This window comes from Miniopterus schreibersii (assembly GCF_964146895.1).
Source record: "Miniopterus schreibersii genome assembly, chromosome: 7".
NCBI lineage: Eukaryota > Metazoa > Chordata > Mammalia > Chiroptera > Miniopteridae > Miniopterus > Miniopterus schreibersii.
This window is the reverse complement of record NC_138108.1, coordinates 451487-475415: the sequence shown is the minus strand read 5'-3', so window position 1 is coordinate 475415 and position 23929 is coordinate 451487. Positions and strand designations below refer to the sequence as shown.

The 23929-nt window shown below is 56.3% G+C and overlaps 1 protein-coding gene across 1 annotated transcript; it reads right to left on the bottom strand.

Moving 5' to 3' along the window:
- Nucleotides 1–6: 6 nt before the first annotated feature.
- Nucleotides 7–23911, bottom strand: PASK (PAS domain containing serine/threonine kinase). Its single transcript, XM_081142218.1, is given in 19 exon segments — nt 7–2606; nt 3187–3333; nt 4672–4805; nt 5567–5766; nt 7080–7214; nt 7320–7445; nt 9219–9386; nt 9736–9917; nt 11079–12373; nt 13755–13905; nt 15166–15325; nt 16526–16786; nt 16955–17089; nt 17609–17749; nt 18338–18508; nt 19063–19295; nt 20788–21015; nt 23719–23787; nt 23790–23911. Coding segments are annotated over 19 exon segments (4128 nt in total). The 5' UTR covers nt 23836–23911; the 3' UTR covers nt 7–2460.
- Nucleotides 23912–23929: the final 18 nt, after the last annotated feature.

Below are 23929 nucleotides of genomic sequence, written 5' to 3'. Positions count from 1 at the left end.
TCCAGGACCCCCGCGTGCAGACCGCCGCGCGCGGCTCGGCCACCTCGCGAGGACCGGCCTCCCGGGCCGCCGCACGTGGGAGGACGAGGCGGCTGGGCCCAGGGCCGGTGTCCGCGGTGCTTATGGCGGGGACGCCGAGGACGCGCCCGGGCTCCGGGCTCCGGAGTCGGCCTCGGGGCCCGGGGACTGCGGCGCCTCCCCCTCGGCTCGCAGCCCCCGCGGGCCGGCCTCCTCCTGGGCGGAGGCGGTGAAGGCCCCGCCGGCCGACAGCCGGAGGAGACGCGGGTTCCCGGGGCGGCGCCCGTGGAGGCCGAGGGGGCGCCGGGGACGGGGCCCGGAGCGCGGGGGGCTGGCACCGGGCTGTTGGCCGTGCGCGGTCCCGGGCCCGCGCCCTCGGCCTGCGAGCCTGTGGTCAGCTCCGCCCTGCTGTTGACCGAGTGGCCTCGCCTCTTCCTCCCGCCCTCTGGCCTCCAGTCAGGCCAGGACACCGCGGGCTGTCCCGTCACCGTGTCCGCTCTAAGTTTCACGCTAGACCTGCACTGATTCGGGCATGGCGCCCACGCATCTTCCCTAAAGGGCGACGGTGAGTGAGCCTGAGCCCCACTGGAAGACCACACCCCCGTTTACAAGCGTTTCTTGAACTGAGAAGAGGGATTTGACTCTCACGTGGATCCAGCTTACAGGGGATCTGCTCTTTGCCAGGCCCTGGGCTGGGTGCTAGGGTGTATCTCTTTGAACAAGGATTTTATCAAAGAAAAGGCAGGTTAATCTCTCTTAAGACACTCATCTGTCAGCACCTCAAAGTAAGTCATGGTGATGCTTTTACACCCAAAGCCTAAAAAAATCCCATGTGCCACCCCCACACCCTGAAAGAATCAAGGAACCTAAGTAGCACTGGAAGTAAAGGGGCCGCTGCGGGGTAGGAACTGCTCTAAAAGTCGACAGCATCTTCATTTTGTTCTGAAAACTTTGCTCTCTGGACTCAGACTTGGGACATGGGACAGGAAAATGTGTCAGCCTCAGGCTCAGAACTTTTCTACCCTGATGCTTTCTGCGAAGAACACTCAAAGTATCAGAGCTTCTACCACCATCAAGTCAGATGGGTTTTAATTATTCTTTCTTATAAAGGAGGAAGCCTTGGAGAGCGAGGACTTGGCATCAGCCCATTGCTCACCTCTCTGAAGAAAACATTCTGTAGCTTCTCTTGTGTTTCAAGCATCATCAGCACTATGAGGATAAACGTTTGGGGTTTTCCACTCTTGAAAACAGTTTGTAGAACATAAAGCAATGCATTTGAATTCTGAAGAGTAAGCATCACTAACTTTTTCCTACACACTTTAAAAAGCAGACCTAAAACCCTGCTTTTCCTGTCCCTGATGGAGGAGGAGACCCCATCAGCCTCTTGTGATGGCAAAAGGACTCAGGCAGCACTTTCTAAAAGGAAGGAGATGGTGAAGTCCCATGTCCTAACTGTTGAAAATACAGTGAACTGTTATCTGAACATCTAAAATAACATAGTGAGTGGTTCCTAAATGAGCACTAGAAACAGCACAGGACCACTGCAGGCAGCCTGGCTCCCAGCATCTTACTGAGGGCTCTGGGCAGCAGGAACCTTGGAACCTGCAGAAAGTAATGACGTGGGAAAAAAGGTGGAGGGGTCTTGGGTTTGGGGTTTTTTTTTTTCCTGCTATGGGGTGGGGGATGAAAGAGTTTCCCCTTACCCCTGACCACTCCCTCCCCTCCAACAGATACAAAACAGAGGCTGGATTTCATGTGCGCAAGCTAGCTGACTGTTTCAGAGGGGCACTGGGACCTGAGCAAGAGTGGGACAGTGAGTCAGGGCTGGATGCCCCACTTCATCGAAGAGGGGGACCTGGGCTGGCCTCAGGATGTCTGTGGGTGCTAGGGAGGTGCAGTGGGTGGACATCAGAGTCCAGACAGATGGTGGGCCAACCCTAAGAAGCTGTGCATGGACACAAGGGAAGTGCTTGAGAACACACACTCCCAGTCTCCTTAGACTGAGCAAGCTGCGGAGCTTCCCACCTGGGGAGGGACCACCCCCCCCAAACTGCTTGAAGCTGAACATCTTTCCAGTGCTCCCCACACTGGCGTTGTCCAAGAATTCATACAGTCCAAGTCGGTAATTTTTTACTAACAAAATTGCTTTAATTTGGGAAATGTTCAAGGAAATAAATTAATGAAATACCCTGGTCATCAGTTCTATAAGCTCTACCTATGCGATGAGCATAGACTGAGTCAGAGGAAACAAGACATATGCACGTGTACAGAAGGGATGAGTTTGAAGAGGCCTGTGTGCCTTTCAGCTCACAGCACGAAACTCGACTGGACTCTGCAGTGTTCCAAGGTCACGAGAGAAATGAACTCCATGTCTCCTTTATAAACCTGAAATGATATAGCACCACTGGCTTTTGTTCTAGCATTTATCAAACTCATGAGTTTCTAGGTGAACTGGGCTCCATCCTGAGGATTACTTTCCCTGAATGGACGGGGCCTGTTAGGGGGCGCCCCTGGCTCTGGTTGCTGAGCTGCCTCACTGGGGCTCCTGCTCTCCATCTCCAGACTCACGGTGGACAGGACTCCGCTTTCTGAAGAAAGAAGATGATGTTTTATCACATGCTAACAACACACGATTCTCAAACACTTTGCTCCTCTCTGGAAGAATTCCTAGGAGCCAAAGACATCACATGGACCCTTCAAAACCCAACAGGCAAAGCCCCTGAGTTCCTGGACTGCTGAGGTGCTGCAGGGCTTCCACGCCCAGAGCCATCAACACCAGCTGGGCCTGCCTGCTCAGAGCAGTGGTGACAAGACTCACGGCTGCTCCTGCCTGCTATGTGGCCAGGAGCCTCCTGAACAGCCAGGAGCCCCAGGGTATTGCACTCGTCTGTGGCCTTATCATTCCCTCAAACCATTGCAACTGCACTTGGTTCTTAAAGCCCTAGCCCTCGACCCCTCTGTAGGTGCCACATCGTCACAGGCTCCCATGGGCACTCCCCGAGCCCTCCATGGCCCACAGCCAAGCTCTGAACCTGGTGGCATTCAAGGGCCTCTGAAGCTGAACCTAGCCCCAGTTGTTCCACAGGTGTAAACCCAGGACAGCATGGACCCAGAAGGCAGCCTGGGGAAGCTCCTTGCCCTCCCTGGTTCACAGGCCACGCCTCTCACCTGGCTTATTTATTCCACACACCTCCTCCCAGGTGTAGTCAGCAAGGTTCACGGGCTGTGTCACCCAGGGGTCTGTGACCAGCTTCTCCAAGGTGGTGCGCTGCTCGGGGACAGGCTGCAGCAGCCCAGACATGAGGTTCATGAGATCTGGGGACATAAAAACCCGCCCTAGACATGGGGCTGGGAGACCATCAGTGGTCCAGGCTAGGGTCAAGTGGAAGGCATCTCAAAACCACAGGTCCTCTCTGCCCCCATGAGCACCTCCGACTGGGCAGGAGATAGCCCTGGAACCCCCATTTTTAACTAGTATCTCAGGGTTTGGGGCACACGTGGCCTCCAGCTGCACTTTGAGAAAGGCTGCAAGAGCCACCTGTCACCTCTGAAATGAGAGGTAGGAGTTTGAGATCCTGCCTCCATCACTCAATGCATGGAGGTCCCTAACCATGGCCTGTTCTCGGGGGCTCTGGCTGTGTAGAGCCAAGAATGACAGGGCTGGTGTCACAGGACAGGGCAGGGAGGCAGCACAGGAGTCCTAGGACCCAGAGGTCAGCAAAGCCCTGCAGTCCTCTCCTGGGCCACTATCGGCTGTCACCCCTCAAACACCCATGCCGCAGCCCTGCCTCATGGTAGGAGGAGGGGCCTTTGGGAGGTTACCAGGGTAACTGGATGAGGCCCATGTGATGGGGTTATCGCCCTTATGAGGAGAGAGGCCAGAAAGCTCACTCTGTCCCTCTCCACCACGTGAGGACGCATAGACCAGGCTGCCGTCTACAGGATGGGAAGAGGCTCTCACCAGGAGCTGAACGGGCCAGCGCCTAGACCTCGGACTCCCAGCCTCCAGACTGAGAAGTAAACGTCTGCTGTTTGAGCCCCTCGTCTGTGTGAGTGTTGTGGCCACCTGAGCGACTGAGACACAGGCTTCCTACCCAAGCAAAGAATCAAGGCACAGACTTCACGCATGAAGACACTTGTCACCTCAGTACTTGTAACAATAAGTGACGACTGTGGAATCACAAAAGGTCAAGATTGGAAGGGACCTCAGAACCCTGTGGGCCAGCTGAAGAATCGGGAAGTCCTTTCCGGCCACAAGCCCACATCTGCCTCCCTGTGCTGGTCCTCACTTCAGAAGCAAATGGAGCTCACACTGCTGGCCTATGGGGAGCTCAAGGTGTAAGTGACACCCCTAGGCTTCCTTCCACGGAGCTGTTGGGGGTCGAGTCCCTCCATTGTCCCCCCTCCCCACTGATGGTCACTGCCATGGCCAGGCCCACAAGCGCTAAGGTCTGTCTCTCAGAAGACCGGCCCTGTGATCCAAAGGGGAAGCTCATACGAATAGAATTATTGTGATGTTTTAAAGTCAGATTCTGATCATCCTGTTCAGATCAAATATGAGAGGAGTGGAGAGAGAGAGGGTGAGGCGTCAGCTGTGACAACAGCTCTGGGAGACAGAAGGCAGGGAGGGATGCCGGCTGCGGCCCTGCTCACCTTGCGACACCAGGTACGGGGCATTTATTGCAGCCTCCATGGTCTCCTCCAGCTCACAGAAGGGGTTTTCCTCAAAGATGAGTGTGTACAGTGTGACTCCCAGCGACCACATCTCCAGCTCCGGCCCCTTGTATCTGACAAAAGGAAGCACGCAGCATGAGGCGGCCCAGTCAAGGCACGTGAGCCCAGAGTCCCTGGTCACCCAAAATGCTGCCCAGTGAGGCTCGCTGTGCTCCTGACCACATCCTCAGTGTCGGGCATGTGCCAGAAAAGGAAGGAGACGCAAAGCCGGGGTGCTCGGGCAGCTGCCAGGGCAACCAAATTATATCTCAACTCCAGGGCTCTTTGTGGGCAACCCCGATCCCCCTTCCCTGTGTCACTGTCTGTGGCTCTGGATGTGCACAGAGGTGATGGGGTGGTTTATTTAGCACCCCCACCCTGCTGTGGACAAAAAGCCTGAACAGACACCAGGGCAGCCCACACCCCAGGGATCTGCTTCTCCCAGCGAGATGGCACCTCTGGCCAAGGCACCGTCTCCACATGGTGCTGCCTGTTGCTGATTCCCTACTCTATGGATGGCCAACCCAACATACTTCATGGGACTAGATTATTATTCCTGTCGTCAAAATAAGCCCAACTAAAGAAGACTCTTCACTTATTTGGAGAGTCCCATCTTTTGGGATTCCTTTATCTTTTCCTTAACTTCTAATTGTATAAAACTACACACGTAAAAGTTGAGAAAATCATGTAGGGAGCCCTGTACCCATTGCCCAGCTTCCCCGGCCAACCTTCCTTTGCCCACCTGCCCACTTTCCAAACACCATCCTTTATTCCTCAACACTCACTTTTCCCACCTCAAATTCACAATGCCGAGGCCCTGCAGTGTGATACATACGGGTTCCCCATGAGGACTTCAGGCGCGCAGTACTCGATCGTCCCACAGAAGGTGTAGAACAGTTTGCCCCTCTCCAAGTAAGCAGCGGAGCCAAAGTCAATGAGCTTGATGGTGAAGTCCTCGGCAATGACAATATTCTCGTCCTTGATGTCGCGGTGAAGGATGCCCTTCGAGCGCAGGTACCCCACCGCTGACACCAGCTGAAACCAGGGGGCACAGGGCTGCTTACAGAGCAGTTCACGCAAAACACGCATTTAAAACAAGGACTGATGAGCAAAAAAAGAACAGAGAAAAAACCGGTCCCTAACTCATAATGGAACAGTGACAGGAAAGACGGGTTGCCACAGACACACCCAATGGACCCGGAGGCAGAGCGCTTCCCGGCGGTGTGCTCGCCTGGCTGGCTCACGTCACCCCGACAGGCCAGCAACGGGAACACGCGACTCCTTACAAACGGCATCGTTCTTGTTACTTGTGATGAGGACATAGCATGAGATTGGCCCCCTTTGCGCCTGACACAGCTCCGTGGCCACGGGCACTGGGGGGAGTCGCAGACCTCGGGCTCCTTGCCTGTGTCACTGAGACCAGGCCTCCCGCTGCCTGCTTCTCCCACACAAACACGTGATTCTCATGTCCTGTCTCCGCGCCACTGAAAAACCTCCCCAGCAGACATCTACTCACTCATCGCCCAAGCCCGACCACCTTGGGAGGAAGGACACAGCCCCCAAGCGGAAGCTACAGACACGTGGTGGCACTTTAGTGTGTGGGGGCTGGGCACTGATGGGAAGTGGCCCCAGAGAAAGCCCAAGTCCGGCCACCGGGTTCAGCAGAGTTCACACAGCAGTGTAGGGGCAGAGCTGAGCACTGACCCATGTCCCCAAACTCCTACTTCAGGGCTCTCACAGCTTCTCAAGGAGCAGTGGCAGCCACACTGGCCCCAAGGTGTGCGGACTCTCAGCCACATGGACTCAGAGCCATTCCACTGGAAAAGGCTCTGTTTCTAGGAGCCCAGGGCGATAGCCTGTGCTCTGGAAGGGTAATGTTACTGTAATGCACCACCATCCCCTGGCCCTGGGACAGCCCTTCCAGGACACCCTGCTGCACATATGCCTTAGAGTGGGTGCTCCGTGAGCCAACCTGAACAGCCACACCGCGTGGGCACCAGAACAATCCCTGCCACACAGGTGAGCGTGGTTTCCTGGTCACGAGCAGCACTCGGGACAAACCTGTGTTGGACCTGAGAGCTGCTGGCGCACACTGAGGTTGGTGTGGGTATTCTGTGTGTGTAGATACTGTCGTCATTAACCCCACCTCCCCAGTCATTCCAGGGTGGTGTCTGGCGTCATCCTACCTTCCCTCACTCACTTTCTCTACTTCAACCACAGAATTCTTTTCTCAAATACTGAGGGGGGTAGATGCAGCCCAGAGAGGACCGAGTGTGAACCTTGATCTCTGCAGCCTCCAGAACCAAGCACCCCAGCCCACGCTCCCCACATGGCTCGGGCCGTGTCACCTGTCGGAAGATGTAACTGGCCAGAGGCTCATCCAGGTTGGGGTGGCAGTCGATGAATGCAAAGAGGTCCAGGCCGGAGCCATGCTTCTCCATCACGAGCTGGAAGAAGCCCTGGTTCTCGAATACATCCAGGACCTGGGGAGAGACAACCCAGTCCAACACTGCCCAGATGCCTTGGAAACGGTTTAGGACGTTCCCGTGAGTTCCAGCAGAGCGTCACTGGACGAGAATCGGCTCCACCTTGATGATGTTGGCATGCTCCACCCTGGACAGGATCGATATCTCCAACGTGACTTTCCCAAGTGTGGGGTCCTCAATCCAACAATCCTCCAGCACCTTCTCCTTCTTAATAAACTTCACCACCACCTACAAGGAGAGCAGAGGGGAGGAGCAGCCCCATGGGACCTGGTGACCACACTGGCTCACGGCAGCAGATGGGGCCCCCACGTGTTCCTCCCTCAGCCCCCAGGGATGTGAAATAATGTGGTAATGAACTCTGTGGCACAAGGACACATGCGGTGGGTGGATGGGATGGCACCGAGCCCAGGGGCTGAGAAGCCACAGCCTCACTGGAAAGGGAGGCCCCAGAGACCTGGGAGCAGGTGTTCCCCAGAACACCCCATCTCACCCTGACTTCTCAACTGAGGACCAGATGTCCAGGCCAAGAAAATGGAACCAGATGCCTGAGAACCAGAAAATACTCAAACACCCTTGTCCACATGGGTTCTAAGACTAGTCAGAGCTCAGCAAGGTTGATGACAAGATCAGTGTAAGAAAAGGGGTGAGTACAATGAATGAGTCTCTTAGAAAGTGTAACAAAAAATATTCTGTTCATAAGGAAAGCAAACCCTGTAAGTTGCTGAATGGTCACCTTGCAGTGAGTGCCCACACACGGCTGAAGGAGCCACTGGGCAAGCAGTGACCGTAGGCCAGGCCTGGTCCACACTTCAGCAAGACCCTGGACAATTCGACAAACTAGAGAAAGAGCAGCATTAACTCATTGAAAGTAAGGAAGAAAATGAAAAGAAACAAGACAAACACTTGATGAGTAAAATGGACAGTTCTTTAGCAAGTCCAGGGAAAAAAAGAGCGAACAGAATTCACACAGCCAGGGGGACACTGCCAGCCGCAGAAACACGCAGACAGACTGACACTATAGGCACGACGCACAGTGCCAACCATGCAGGCCTCCCGTAACTGTGACAAAGGTGTATAAATATAAATGAAAAAAAAAAACAGATAAAACATGGGCAAGCCAAATTCAGCAAGGCATTAAAAGAACCTGAAAGTGCCATCGAGGCCTGATTCATTCTATCGGTAAAGGAAACACCGTATCAGTAAAGGACGTGGTGCTCTCAGCAAGTGCTGAAAAGACAGTTCATAAAACACTCATTCTTAAAAAAAAATGCAGTGAACTGAAAACAAAATCTCCTCAAACAAAAGGTACTCATCAGGAAATACAAGGGTATCTGCGATGGGTGGGGAAACAGCCGGAGACGGAGGCATACCTGTCACTTCACCTCTGCAGGTCCTGCCCGGTGACAGGAGGGAAAGAAAAGAGAGGTTCAGGAGACACAAACAGAGGAGAGACCACTGTCATGACCCAGAGGAACAACTGTTCATCCAGAAAATCACAAGGGACCCACCAAACAGCTGTCAGAAGCAGGAAACAGATGCAGACTCCTGACGGCATCAGCCTAGGTACACAACTCTGCTAAAGTCCAATAAGCATGGCCCTCCTGGGATTCAGCAGGCTGGGCACACGACACAGGGCAGTGTTCGAAGGGATGGGAGGCACTGTCCCCAAGTGACAAACGCACAGGCAACTACCAGTCACCTCCCAATAGGCCTGGGACTGAGGCTCATCCAGCAGTGGGATACGTGAAAGGCCAGGACCCCGGGCCGGGGGAGAAATCCTGCAGGTCTGAGCCTGGTGCATGAAGGGACATGGGTGCCATCTGCGGTGAGTCTGAAGCAGCAAGCAGACGGCCAGGGTTGAGCATGTTGACTGCGGGGAGAGGCCTCCTCCGGGCATCCAGACCCCGCACAGGGTGGACACGTGCTGCACACGGAGGACTCCTACCCACCGAGTCCTACCCGAGGTGGCCCAGTCCCACCTCCCTCCAAAGGCCCAAGCACCTCCTTATTCTGATCCCTGTCCAGAGCAGTCCACACGAAGCCGAAGGCCCCGCTGCCCAGTGGGCTCAGCGTGCTGTACTTGTGGGAGTATGCGCCCTCACAGGCTGCTAGCCCCTCCAGCTCCCCAGCCTTGGGGGACTCCTCAAACCACGGTCTGCCTCGGAGCACCTGCACATATGAAGGAAGGCGTGAGGGACCACACCCAACCAACAGAAAGGAGGCGGCAGCAGGTGGGCCCATCACCCCACCATCCCCTGCAGCTGTGGGGTAAGCAGTCCCTGAGCCCTGGGGGGCCTACCCCTCCCGTGCCCACAGGGACCCAGCCTAAGAGCCAAACTGGACACACATGGAAGCATGTTCACACCTACCCTGCAGATGGGCATGCCAGATTTGAAATACTACATGTGGGTTAACACGTAGGACATTAGAAGACAGACAGAAACAGGGAGAGATGCTGACAGGAAGACACTTCCACTCAGAGAGGTGACCCTAAGGCTGAGCCGGCGCAGACACCCACCTCCCCCGGGCTGGGCCCAGGATGCTCACACGCCGAGTGCGAGGAGCTGGGCAGGCTGGCCAGCAGCAGACAGGTCCGCGTGGCCGAGGCCTGGTGGCGGAGCAGGAGGTCTTTCACCAGCCAGCAGCAGAACAGGGGAGCAGGGCCTTGGAGCTCCACCCGCTTCACCTCAAACTGAATACCTGAGGGGGGGCGAGAATGCACATCCCTCTGCGGACTTCCCAGCAACAGCGTCATGATGGAACGAGCATGCACTGGGCTGCACGGAGCCATCAGAGCATCCAGGGCAGGGGCAGGGGCCACCTGGGAAAAGCCGAGCTCAGAAGCAGCATCACCTCCACCTGGCGCAGGGCCAGCAGCCTGGCACATTCATGGCAGCCAGAGGCCAAGGGAAGCACTTCAGGGATACCTGTAGCCACCTACCGACTCGGAAAAGCCTGGAAACCTGTCCTGAACATGCTGACGGGAGAGGCTCTGCCTCGGGGGGAATGTGAACAACCCAGCAGCAGCACGGGGGCCGGCTGTGGGCCCCCGAGTTACGCTAACTATGGGCACTCCATGTGTGTGTGTGTGTATATGTGTGTACGTATGTGTGTGTGGGTATGTGCATATGTGCACGTCTGCCCTCTCACAGCCTCGGGGTACAACTAACAAAAGGTTTTTATGGGGAGTGGGGGTGTTTACAGGTGATTTGATTTTATTTTCGTTTATATTTTCAAGTATTTTTTAAAAATGAAGTGTGTTACTCAAATACACTTTCAAAGTTGAGGAAAAAAGCCTTAGGAATCAACAACACAAAACCAGCGGCAAACTGGGTAAAATAACGTGACCTGTTCAGCCGTTAAGACAATTACCAGGAAAGTCAGCTCTGGGGGCTGGTGGGCGCGTCGCCCCTGCACCAAAAGGTGGTGGGTTTGATTCCCAGTCAGGGCGCACACCTAGGTGGCAGGTTCAATCCTCGGTTGGGGCATGTATGGGAGGCAACCAATAGATGTTTCTCTCTCAGAAAAAAAAATTAAAAATCAATAAAAACCATATCTTCAGGTAAGGATTAAAAAAAAAGAAACAATTACCCTCAAAGGGGCAAGTGAAGGGGCTGGGTCCCAACACCCTCCCAGAGCAGAGCCAGGCAGAGATCGCCTCGCTCTGCAGCCCCAGTAGGGCTGGGGTCCTGCCCGGGAAACCCCACTGTCATCCTGATATGCAAGGAGTGAGCTGTGACATCAGGTCCTTGAATACATTGCTTCTGCCAAAACTATTGTCAGGGAGGACGCCTTGCACCCCCTGCGCTCCAGGGACTCTCCTGGCGCCCCAACTGCCCCCCGCCCCCCGCCAGGACATACTCAGCAGTGAGCCATCACGGTGGCAGCAGCTCCCCACATAGGTGCCCTCCTGGATCCTGCACTGCAGGCTGGTGGCTCTGGGTGTCACCGAGATGTCCCTTCTCACAGGTGTGGAGGTGGCCTGGATGCCCGGCCTGGGCTCCTCTAACCGGCATGCGTCCGCGGGGCCAGCTCCCAACCTGGGAAGGATATAGCCAGGACTCTCTCTGCTACTCACATCATCACATGCTGAGGTGTCAGACGGTTCTGTTGGATTGAGGCCCAGACGGGTCTCACATAACTGCCGGCCTTCGCCAAGATTGAAATAGGTGCCAGTCAGCAGTAGCAGCTCCCTGTCGTCCAACACCTCTGCCCTGTGCCCGTGCAAAGCGCTCACATCTACATCGGAGCCAGCCAGCGAAGGGGAGGCTGTCCCCAAGAGCTCAGAAGAGGCACAGGAACAGTTGGAAGAAGTTCGGTCTGCCCACTCGCTATAAAGCACGTCCTTCAAGTTCCAGAAAAACGAATTCCCATCGGCCTCCGGGGCATCCACTGCATCCAGGACACCCGGGAGGTCTGTGGCTAGGGCGTAGCAGGCTGAGGAGCTGCCCGAGTGGCCACTATACAGGTCTCTGCCTCCCAGGTCACACAGCGACACAGGGGCGGAAAAGTGGGTAGGCTCGGCCGGGATCAGCTCAACAGAGGTGACACCGCGAGGTCCCCCAAAGCGCGACTTGGACAGCCGCTCCTTTAGTAAGCAAGTCTGCAGCTCCTCCCTGTCATCCTGCACTCCCGGCCACTGCTCCTCCAAAGTAGGCATAGAGAGCAAGTGTTGCGCTGATCCTGAGGGACCCAAGGGACTGGGGACCACAGCCAGGCTCATCTGGGGCGTGCTCCGCTCAGCTCCATACCCCGGGTGCAGCACCAGGAGGCCTGCCCCTGCCGACTGCCCCGTGGCATCAGCCAGATGGATGGAACTGCTCGCAGTGCTTGAACCCATGCACCCCCGCTGTGCTTCCTGGGACAGGCCACACACTTCACCCTGGCTGCTGTCCTCAGCCGGGGTCAGCATTTCAGAATCTTCACAGGAAGCAAACTGTCGTGTGTCCACTGAGGCAGACCTGCTTCCCCCCAAAAGCTCCTGTCTGAGGTTCTCTGTTCCTGTGGGTTCCTGCTTCTCCAAGACAGTGTCCTGCTGGTCCTCAGGCAATGACAGCTGGCAATGGTCTGGTGGGTTTCCTTCTGGAATGTTCCGCTCGTCCTCAGGCGATGGCCGTTCCTGGGCTGGTGGGCTTCCTTCTGCAATGCTGTCCACCCTGGGGATTATAATACAGATAACACAGTTACTTAGGAACCACAAGAGTCAAAAATAGAGATCACATGAATTTCCCTCTATGAGACACAAAGCATTTAACAAAATAAACTTATGACAGAAAAAAAAACAACTAAATTTTGTAATTAAGTTAAAAAATAAAGCACCAACATATTTCCAGCTAATCACAGGTTGAGCAACGATTAATCAGTCAAAGCCAGAAAATATGAGACCACATGCTGAAGGCTCACGGAGGGCAGGAGCAAAGGGAGAAGGGACTGGAGCATTTCAGACCCCGCATGAAATTAGACAGTGACTGGCCACAAATACCATCCAACTTGATAGCCAATGGAAGGACCACGAGGCTGGCGAGAGCAGGGCCTGGCGTGGGGGTCAGCTGGTTCCGAAGAGCTGGAATGCAGCCCACGAGCCCATTCAGCATGGGGTGGGGACTGAGGAAGAGGCTAACACTGTACAGACAGGTCAACTGAGGGGAGACCTGGGTCGAGACCCCTCCGGGTGGCCCAGCCGCTGTGTACATGAGTGTGTGCATATGGGTACACGCACACAGAGCAACATGCACGGTGTGGTCCATTTGTGTACATGAGTGTGTGCGTATGTGCACGTGCACAGGGAGCACACACACACAGTGATCTATTTTGTCAAAGGAACAGGGCCGCTCTACATGAGCACACAGTTTCCCCGCTGCACAGGAAACAGTCTCGAAGGCGACAACTGCTGACAGCGGTTCCCTCCGGAGGAGGTTGGGAGACAGTTACTGGGACTTTTACTTGTTACCAATATTCTTCTGTACTTTCAAAAAATACACGTTCACTCACATATTACATATTTTTAAAATAATTTCAAGAAGACTGAAAAACACAACACTGTGGATAAATCTCCCAGACACAATGATCAAGAGAACCCAGACACGGGGAATGCGTAGGTCAAGCTCAGGGACAGCCCAGGATCTGCATCCAGGCCCCAGGGCAGTGAGGGCACCGAGTCCTGGGCAAAGCAGAAAGGCCCACCCCCACCCAGTGTGGCACATTACTGCCTGTTATGCATCAGATTTTTAGGGAGAAAACTGGTTGAAAACACACCAAAATGCTGTATACAATAGAATGTGATAAATGAATAGGGGACTTTTTATTCCTACTTTTCTAAATTTTCCAAACTCCCTAATATGTACTTCCTTTAAATAGAGTACCTTTCCATTTAAACACACACAAAGAGAACAAATTCATACAATTTTTAAAATGAGAAAATTGTGCTTCTATCTGTTCCCTGGAACCTACATAAATGTTTCCTTCCAGGTGAAATGGGGCTGTCACACAGAGGCTGCTGGGGAGCACCAGGCAACCTGCACCTTCCAGAGGACTTACCCAGGAGTGGGTGGGGATGAGAGGGGAGAAGGAAGCTGGGCTCCAGTGTCCACCTGGGCCCGGGTCCCCTTGACGGCCTCTTGGCTTCCCCCTGGCTTTGGGGTCCTGTCTGGGGTCAGCATGTGATCACCAGCCAGCACGACATTAACCCCTGGATTAGTGACAACAGCAAAAACAGTGTTTTCCGTTTGTAGGCAACCCTGCTGAGATGAAGCTCCTCATGTCCCAGTGACTCATGTCCCAGTGGGGCTGGGGTAACCTGACCTACTAAATTCCACCCGCCCCATATTCGCAGCCTGTCCCGGATGCGGCCACCTCTGGCCACCCCACAGATACCCAGTCCAGGCCAGCACCCTCTGCCCACCCTGCTGCATTGTCCTGGGCCCTGCACTTGGCCAGCATGATCCCACTAACACTAGAGTCGGCCCAAGGCCCTCCAAGAGTTCCGCTCTGACTCGGGATAAAAGCCACCATCCCTAAGATGACCCCCACAGCCCTGCCACCCAACTCCTGCTACTCTCCCCACCCGCCAGCTAAGGGCAGTGAGAAGGCAGCCAGGGAGCAGGAGTGGGCAGAACTGGGTACAGCTTCTCGCTCCTTGTCAAGGGAAGGTGAGAACCCAGGAGGCTGTGGGGCTCCCCACTCCTTCCCTGCTTCTTTAAGCCCAGGCACCACTGCCACAGCCAAGGTCCAGAGCAGGGTCCCCTCAGGGAAGGAGCTGCGAGCTCTCAGTCCTCACTAGACACTAACACAGTCACAGAGTGGCACTCAGGGCAGGTGCGGGAATAACTTTAAATGTTAAATTAAAAGTACAGTGGGCCTAGCCGGTGTGGCTCAATTGGTTGGAGCATCACCCGGAGCATCAAAGGTGGTGGGTTCCATCCCGTAAGGGTGCATACGAGAGGCGACGGGTCGATGTTTCTCTCTCAAATAGATGTTTCTCTCTCTCTCTCTCTATCCCCCCCCTCCCCACACTCTAAAATCAATAAATATCTCATCCTTGGGTGGGGGGGAGATTAACAAAAATTAAAAGTACAGTGGTTAACATGATGAAGAAACCCTGCTGTGACTTTAACTTCGGGCTAACTTGATAGGCTACAACAGTTCAACCTCGAACTACATAAAACTACATAAATCCACTTCCAAGAGACAGCAATAGCTACAGTGTCCTACTTACGGCCTACAGGGACAGACAGGCACATGGGGGAGTTCTGGTCCTACCCTCTGCCACATTAGTGGGACACAGACGTGTCCTGTCCCAAGGAAACCCTGAAGGCCCAGAGATACACGGAATCCACGCACACAATCCTCACTCACTCCCCATCCCAACTGGCACTCCCAGGCCCCAGCTCCCTCCTGTCCCCAGTGGAGGCTCAGGCAGGCTCCCTGAGAGAAGGTGGCCCAAGCTCACCCTTGGCCGTGGTCCAGCTCTGCAGGGGGTCCATGGTGGTATCCCCAGGCCCACTCGGGTTGCCCATGTCCAGGCGGCTGACCGGGTCTGGCAGTGGTAAGGAGCTGTCGTATGCAAGGTCCATGTAGCGGTAGAAACCAGGGATCAGAAAGGTGATGTTCTAGAAAACAAACAGCAGCACTCAGAACCAGGAGAATCCTGACCTGCCGGACCACCCACCACCCCTCCTGGGGGGTGGAAACAAGGTGTCCGGCTCTGGGATGTCATCCTCTAGGTGAGGGAGACCCCTCTGATGCTCAACATGGAATTTGTGACTTTTCCCCTTTTTCTTGTAAAAGAGAGAAAACACACTCTGAAGCTAGTTCTCCAACACCCACTCACTCTCTGAGCCATGTCTGGCCTTGGGCCCATGCTCTTCCCAGGCCTGGGAGCCAATGTTTGCAAGCTTCCTATTGCATGTGTCCTGGCACAGGCCCTTGGGCAGCAGGAAACCAACCCCTGGGGTTCAGCAGGGGCCTGCACTGCTGGCCGTGGCCCCAGTGTGAGGGTCTCGGGCCCAGGACTGCAAGGATGGACACTTTCTCTGAACCTGTGTGCAGCCCCTACTCTCAGGATGCCCTCGGCCGTGTGAATCCAGAACACGTTCCCACCTATACACTCTGAGGGACCTGCCAACCTCAACGCTCCTGCGGGATCCAGTGTCCAAAAATCATGCCAACTGAGTACTAACTTCAACTAAACTATGAGCCTGGGGAGGACATCACCCCAGCCGACACCATGTGGGACAGAATGGGCCATCCCATTTAAAACTCAGCTCAAAGGGATGATTTATGACCAGAACACATGACTGCCACTTGGGCACTAACTGACATAGGACCACTCAGCAGTCTGGGGTGAGAACAAGGGTGGTGACCACCCCCAGCGCCTGGCCCCTGATGTACAGAGACTCCCATCTCCCACCTTCAAGAAACTGAAAGAACACCCAACCAGGGAAGGTCACAGACACACCTTCCTCCCAACAACAGGCTCAACAGCTCATGCCCATGGCTGTGAAACAGACCCCAGCCCGGATCTCAGGCCAGACCCACTCAGGACGGGGGCTTTGAGGCCAGAGCCCCTCCCTCTCCTGGGGAGGCTCTGGAGATGGTCTAGGGGGTCAGAGCACTCAACATGGGGTCTAGAAAAATGAGTGGGCAAGTGGGGCCGTGAGCAGAGAACTCCTTTCGGACGACGTGCCCCCCGGAAGATGGCAGCCAGATGAGAAATGTGGAAGCACGGTGCCAGGGGCGAACGCACACCCTCACGTGGGACATAGACCAGCTTCCCCACGGGGGATGTGGCCTGCCACACAGAGGCCCACCTTGCCCAGGAGCTCAGCCCTCCCGTAACCGAACAGCATCAGGGCAAAGCTGTGGTTGATGCCATAGATGGTCCCATCCGACAGGAGGGTGATGAGGCCACTGATGGTGGAGAACACCCAGACGGACGCTGAGTAGCCCCGCTCAGGAGCAGCCTGCCCGGCTTCTACCTCCTTGCGACTGGGCTTAGGTTTCAGCTTTAAGCTCAGGGGGAACGTGGCACCATCCTTGGCTCTTCCGACAGACCTCTGAACCCTGAGACTCTGAAAGAAAGGCACCACTGAGCAAACACCCCGTGCGCCGAGCCCTGGGTCTCTTCTGCTTTAGATCACCTACCGCATGCCCGGCATGGGGCTTCCCAACGTCCAGGGCCCCACACCTCCTCCTCCCTCCTGCCTCCCGGGAAGCCAGGGCAGGAGTCAGGGACCCACCGGGGGGACGGGCTGGCCAGGGGCAGGGAGCTGCACGGAAGGGACCAGGTCTGTGATGCGCTGCCCGGGCACTTCGTCCACACACTCGTAGCCGTGCAGATGGGCAAAGGCGCTGTCGCACGAGGTGATGGTTCCCTTGGAGGAGAAGCCAGCACTGTGACAACAGCTTCTCGTACCTCAGCCCACACTCACCGAGCCTGTGACACCCTCCAGCTACTCCTCCTGCAAGAGGCACACGTGGGCTTCTACCAGGCCGGCTGGCTCCCCCGGCCACACGGACCTCGGCTGTTCAACCTGAGGCATCTGCAGAGCCCAGCGCAGCGCAGGGGCCCTCAGCGAGTGTACATCGCGTCCACAGCTCACACCTGCATGCGGCCTGCACGCGGCCACCATCCTGAGGGCCTTACCTGTGCCGTCTCACTGAAGTGTTAAAACAATCCCGTGAGTGGATACACTCATATCCTGATTTTACAGATGAGGAAACAGGCACGGTGAGATAGGGCTCCTTGCTCAAGGGCATGATTACTAAGGGGCTCAGCAGATGGGGACAACCCTCCAGAACCCCAACATTGTTGCTGCCCAGAGGCCCACAGAGGGAACGGTGTGTGTGACATGCTGGGGAGGAGATGTGTGGTCAGGCTTGTGCAAACTCACGTCGCTCTGGAAAGACACCCAGGCCGAGACCCTCTCCACAGGCTCCAGCACGACCACGCAGCACAGGCGGGGCTCCTGCCTCACCCTCTTCATCCACACGGACACCGGGATCCTCTCCTGGCTGCGGCTCACGACCTCCACCTGTGAGCAGGGACAAGCTGCACCTGCCGCCCCCCAGCTCCAGGCCCTCCCCACTCCAGGCACTTGGTGCTTTCAGGCTCTGCTCACCTGCCTGTCATTGGGAAATCAACCACAGTGCAGACAAGGTTTCTGCCACTGAACCTGACGATCCCTGAGTGCGTGTCCTACCAGAGGACTAGATCCCATTATCAGCAGTATCTGTACCTTCTCACAGAAAGACACAACACGTGCTGCGTCTCTTCCTCTTCTCAACCGTAAGTCCCTAAAACGGGTAACTTTTCGGGTATAGTGGGCTCTGTCTAACTTCTTCCTATGCCTGAGGCCCAGCATCTAACACGCAGATCAACCCATCAACGTCCAGACTGGGCATGTCCCACGGGCCAGCCCCCAACAGCACCAAACAGCACGTTTCTCTCTCAGGACCCTGAGGTGGAGCCTGCAGGTTTGCAGGTGCTGTCAGGCCGGCTTCTGCACAAGCAGCGCCAGGCTAGGCCAGCGGCACAGCTTCTGTTCCTGTGGTGTCCCCGCCCACCCCCCCCCCACTACTCTCCCCACTGTTCCCCAGGCTGGCAGCCAGCCCACACTCACCACTGTGCCAACCACCACAGCAGCGTGACCATCGGCCTCCATGTGCTCCTCGCTGAGCGCTTCCACCACGTCGCAGTCCGGCTTCAGGAAGAATTGCATGAGTTTCTGGCCGATCAGGTCATGGCTGCTGTACCCCAGGAGCCGGCAAGCGTTGTCATTGGCAACCAGGATCTGCATGTGGTGGAGAGAAGGCGCCAGCATCACCAGCAGTACCCTCAGACTCCAGGAACAGCAAGAAGATGACCCAGGCACCCGCGAGGGGGGAGACCCATCCTCTCCCCTCCATCACCGTAGGCAGGCTCACACAGTGACACCTTGGGACCTCTGTGTCTGACCGAGTGGAAACAAGAACATCCCAGACAAGATGGGCGTGTCGAAACCAGGAGGCAGCGGTGGACACGCATAACTCTTCCAGCATTCCACCTCTTTGCACACAGACACGAGCGTTCGTGCCAACACGTTTAGCTCAAACATAAGCACCGTTCTTATTTCAGTTGGGCCAATACTCCCGCAAGCATGAGGAAATAACAGGCCCTGTCCTCTCCCTGAGTCCGTGTGTTTGACTGAGTCACATTTAGGTCTTGGAATTCACATTCCTTTTGTTACCATAGAGGTAAAACCAAATGTTTTCTAATCACACTTAAAACGCAAATACCTCCGAGTGAGGTTACAGGTTGAAGGCACAGACCCCAACCCCACGCTGCGGCACAAAGCACAGCAAATACCTCTGCGGTCTTGGCATCCACGGTGAAGACAGCCTTGTTGGGGTTACCCGCGGGGGCCGGGAGCAGGGGCGTGGAGCAGCCCAAGGACAAGCCGCGAAGCAGCGAGCAGCAGGATGTGCTGCCCAGAGACCCAGCCGGGTCCGCCTGCTCGGCTGTGGTTGGGCATTGCACTTTCCCTGTGCAGATATTTTGAGCAGCCAGTGACGAGAGACAGTAGGAGCTCCATCTGTCTTCTGGACAGAAAAGAAAGGAAGCATGAGACCCAAGGCTGCCAGGAGCTCACTTCCTAAACACAGGAAGCCCACAGCCTGGCCCCCAACCCTGCAAAAGGAATAAATTAGCCTGCAGCTGACTCACATGTGGACAGTCCTGAGCCCACCTAAGCACTCCAGGGCTCCAGTCAGCAGAGCTGTGTCCCTCAGACCTCAACACTTCCCTGCAAATAACACTGAGGTCTCTGCCCATCAGCCAGCCAAGGGGCGCTCTCCATGTCGTGTCCATCATTCCAGAACCCACAGCCCAGCTACTGCCCTGTCACTTGTTGCCAGAAAGTGACTAATTCAAGTGCTACCTGCTGTCTCCTTCCCTCCACTCTGCTGAACTGGTTCCCCCTCACCTCCAGAAAGTATGCTCTTAGGAATACCTCCAGTGGCTCCCCGGCTCCACCCCAGCCTCCTGCCTCCTACAGTGCCTGCCTCAGTACAGTGCCCTGCCCCTCCCCTTCCTGGCCTCTCACCACTGCCAGGCTCAGCCTCAGATCCCCTACTCCCCTCCAGACTCCGGCAGCTGCCCCCCATCTCAGTATTGCCAGCCTCCCCTAGAGGCTCAAAAACCACCAGAGTCACCCTCCTGTACCTCTGGGTCCTTCATTGAGGAGCCCCCACCTTCTCAGTTAGTAGCCTCACCAGACCAAAAACCCAAGGTCAGCTCCACTGCCTTGCGCCTCAGGACACACACTGTGATGCCAGCTCTGCCTCTGCTCCCTAATGTCCCGTCCCTGGGCCAGCACACCTGGCTGAAGCCCAGTCCTGAGAGGTGGCTGCCTCATGACCCTCAGCCCCGCTCTGTCAAACTGCTCCTTCCTCAGGACCAGACCCCTCCTCCCTACCTGCAGCCCATCCTCTGGTTCCTTGCAATCTCTCCTAACATCCCTGTGTTCCAGGACCACCCAACTTCAAGGGTGCACCCTACTGTCTCCTCAAGCAGTTCCCCCCCAGATGATGAGCCCCTCAAAGGCAGAGTGATGCTTTCTTCCTCACTGTATTTGGGCCCATGGGTGTCTGGGCTCTGGCTGACTTGGAGAAGTCAGTGAACAGGTGGGCAGTGGGGGCCCAGCTCCCAGGCGACCCCAGTACCCCCGCCCACCATAGCTGTGAGCTGGCTGTCCCCACCCCGTCTGCTCTGCCCGGGTCCAGGAGGGCCTAAGCCTGCAGTGCAGCCAGCAGGTACCAGCTGAACTAAACCAGCACACCCACGTCTCACCTGCAACACAGCCCAGCCCGGGACAGCATTCCCCACACAGTAAAGTGAGACAGCATTTTGCTTTAATTGACCCTGAAATATGGAAAAGAATTCCAACTGCTGCCTGAAAAGGACTTTCCTGCCTAAGAATCTCATAGAACAGACACAGCAGGAAGAGCCAGCGCACAAGGTGCACTTAAATCTACATTTGTCTCTGCAAGAATAGAGGCAACACGCCCACAGTGAACACAGGGAGGTCATCACCGGAGAGTGCGATCCTGCTCTGGCAGAGTTTCGAGAGTCCATTCCTTCTGCTCAAGTGCCTGTGGGCTGAGGACACAGACTTGCTGGGCTGGGGGGAGGCCTGCGCAGCAGGGCCCTCAGTGGGCGCCAACGAGGGCGAGTCCCCGCGCAGGCACCTCCAGTCCTCTTCCAAGGCCGGCGAGCCTCTGTCCTCCATCAGGAGACCGTAGGCTGTGGGACAACCGTCAACTAGAAAAAAAAAGGACCCTTATCAACACCTGCAAAGCGAGAACGTGAAGACAGTTTGACCAACTAATTCTCCCCAAGGCTGCGTTAAGCTCAGCCTCAAAAGACACACACCCAACTGCCCTCTGGGTCAGAACATACAATGTGAGGATAGTAGAACTAAAGTCCTGCTAAAAGCTCTTAAGATGCATGCACAGAAAGAGATGGGAAGGAAGAAAAAGAGGGGAAATGGACCAGAGTGGGAGAGGGCCATGGGGAAGACCAGGCTGCAGGTCAAGAAGAACATTACTGATGCCACAAATCAGGTGGGTCCGACCAGTTGCACCCACAATCACCCACAGAGCTTCCAAAAACATAGCAATATAAGGCCAAGGCTGAGAGTCTACAGATGGACCCACAGTCTGGAGATGGGCCCACAGGGGATTCATGTTTTTAACATTTTATTTTTAGATACTTGTAGATTTTCATGCAGATATAAGAAAAAAATGCAGAAAAATCCCATGTGGCCTTCACTGGGTTTCTTCCAATGGTGACATCTTATGTAACTACAGTATAGAAAAGCCTCCTGGAGTCCTGGGCCAGGGGGTCTTGAGAAGTGAGGAGTCCCAGGGCCGGGGCAAGTCCCATGAGAGGAAGGAGCACTTTCCACGAAAAGACCCACAGAGCCTGCATCATCCAAACTTCAGGGAGAGGTTTCCTGTCAGTCCAGCAACAAGCTGGCATGGTAAGGACACAACAGCGTAGGGTCTTCTGGGTCCGAACTTGGGTGGTGGGTTTAAATGGCTCACTTTACTGTTATGATTGACAACTAATACTGCATTTATCCTCTTGTATGAGTCAACTAGTATACACTGAAAATTCAGAGACGTTGTATACACACATGTACATCCAGCATGGAATCCTGAAAAGCAACAGCTGAATGAGTAGGAAGATAGAAAGAAAGAAATTGTATAAGAAACCCTCAGAATGCACAGCTTTCCTTCAAGTAACAACATTTAATGTCACGGGCTTACGCTTCCTTCTGTAAGCATCTACTTGGACTAATTATTTCTGCAATAAATAACTATAACATGATCCTAGTTTTCTACTACAACCAACCTATAGACAAAGCACAGAAAAGTGATTACAGCCTCAGACTACATTGTAATTGTTACAAAACTTTACTTTGTAAAAGTAACAAGAACCAGGAGAAAGGAAGAAAATGTGAAGGGAGGGTTAGGGCAAGAAATGCTTTTCATGAAAAGAAGAGTCTTAAATTGATAAACCAGGAAGTGGATGCAGGGAAGACAAATCCTTTCCCCTCTGCGCTTTCTGCACCATCTGTGGTCCCTCGGGGCCAGCCCAACGCTGGGGCACAGCCCAGCCCCAGGGACCACAGCCTCCCAGGGCCTCTGGCCTGAGCAGAGGCCCTGACATCACAGCACCTCAAGTCACTTCCTTCTCTCAGGTTTAAGTGTGAGTAGAGCAGCAACCAGAAATATGTGTAAGGCCAGGCCTAGGTTTGTAGAATAGTTTTTTATTCTTTTAAGCAATGGCAGTTTGGGGCTGGGGGTGGTTTGGGGAGCAGAGTGGGGGATTACCGTGGGAAGCTGAACCCAGAGACCCTCGTGGTGCCTTAGCGTGATCCTACTCCTGCTGCCAGTTTCTACCCCAGAAGGTGTGAGGGGCCCCGCTCAGACCAAACAGAAGCCAGGACAGCTTTGCAGGGAGCTTCGTGGAACGTGCTCCTTCCTCGCGTGGGAGAACTTCTGGAGGCAACCATCTTTGTGCGGCTACAACACGACCTAGGGAGCAGAGAGCTCCAACCGCCGCACCGCTGCTGTGCAACCGAGAGCGGAGGCGGCCGGGAGGAAGCCCGCAGGTGGACGGCAGAGGGGAAGGCGGCGAGGGTCGCTGCGCCACCGACGAAGCCGCCCTACCGCCCGCCTTCCTCCGGGCTCCGGGGTTGGCACCCCAAGCGGTACCGGGGCGACGGCTGCGGTAACGGAGGGTGCACGCAGGACCCTCGAGGCGGCGCGGGCAGAGCTGAGCCTGGCACGTGGGCGTGAAGCGCCTTCGCAGCAGAACCCCGCAGGCAGAGGTGCGCGCCGCCCCTGGGGCAGCCGGCAGAGCTCGGCCCGCGTGCGCGGGGGCAGCCAGAGCAGGCGCGCATTTCGCCGAGATCGCTCCGGGGCGGGGCGGGCGGGGGAGCCGGGGAAAGGAGGTCTCGCATCAGAGCGGGCGCGGGGCGCGGGCAGCGGGACCCGCCGAGGAGGCGGCCGAGACAGGGGAGGCGCGGCGCCGAGAAGGCTGGCGGAGCGCAGCGCAGGAGAAGCCGGCCCGGGCCGGGCGCCGGGCGGCGGGACGCGGGGGCACCACGGCGCCGCGCCCCTCCGCGGTCCCCGAAGGCGCCGCGAGCCCCACCGCCCGGGGTGCAGCGGGACCGGGCCCCGCGCCGGCGCCGCCCGGAGGCCCGGCGGTAACGCCGCGGGAAGCGCGCGCCGGCTCCGGGGCAGGACCGGGCGCCGGGGGGGGGGGGGGGCGAGGCGGAGCCGCGGAGGACCCGGGAGGCCGCGCCCGGCACCACCGGCCGCGGGGAGACGCGCCGCCACCCGGGCCGGACCCGCGCCCGCACCCGCGCCCGCACCGCGGGGCGCCGGCCGCGGCGGGGACGGGCGCTCGGGGGAGGCGCGTCCCAGGGCCGCCTCTCCGAGCGCAGGGGCTCACCTGCAGCCGACGACCGACACCGGCGGAGCTGCCTTCCACCCGCCGCGAGGAAACCGTTCTTCGCCTCCAGCCTGGCGGCCAATCGCAGAGCAACTTCCGCCGACTGACAGGCCCCATAGGCCAACCACTGGCCCCTGTGGGCGGGACTTAGCGAGCTCAAACGGGAAGCCCGCGCTAACCGTTGCTAAGGACGCACCCGACTCCTACGGCG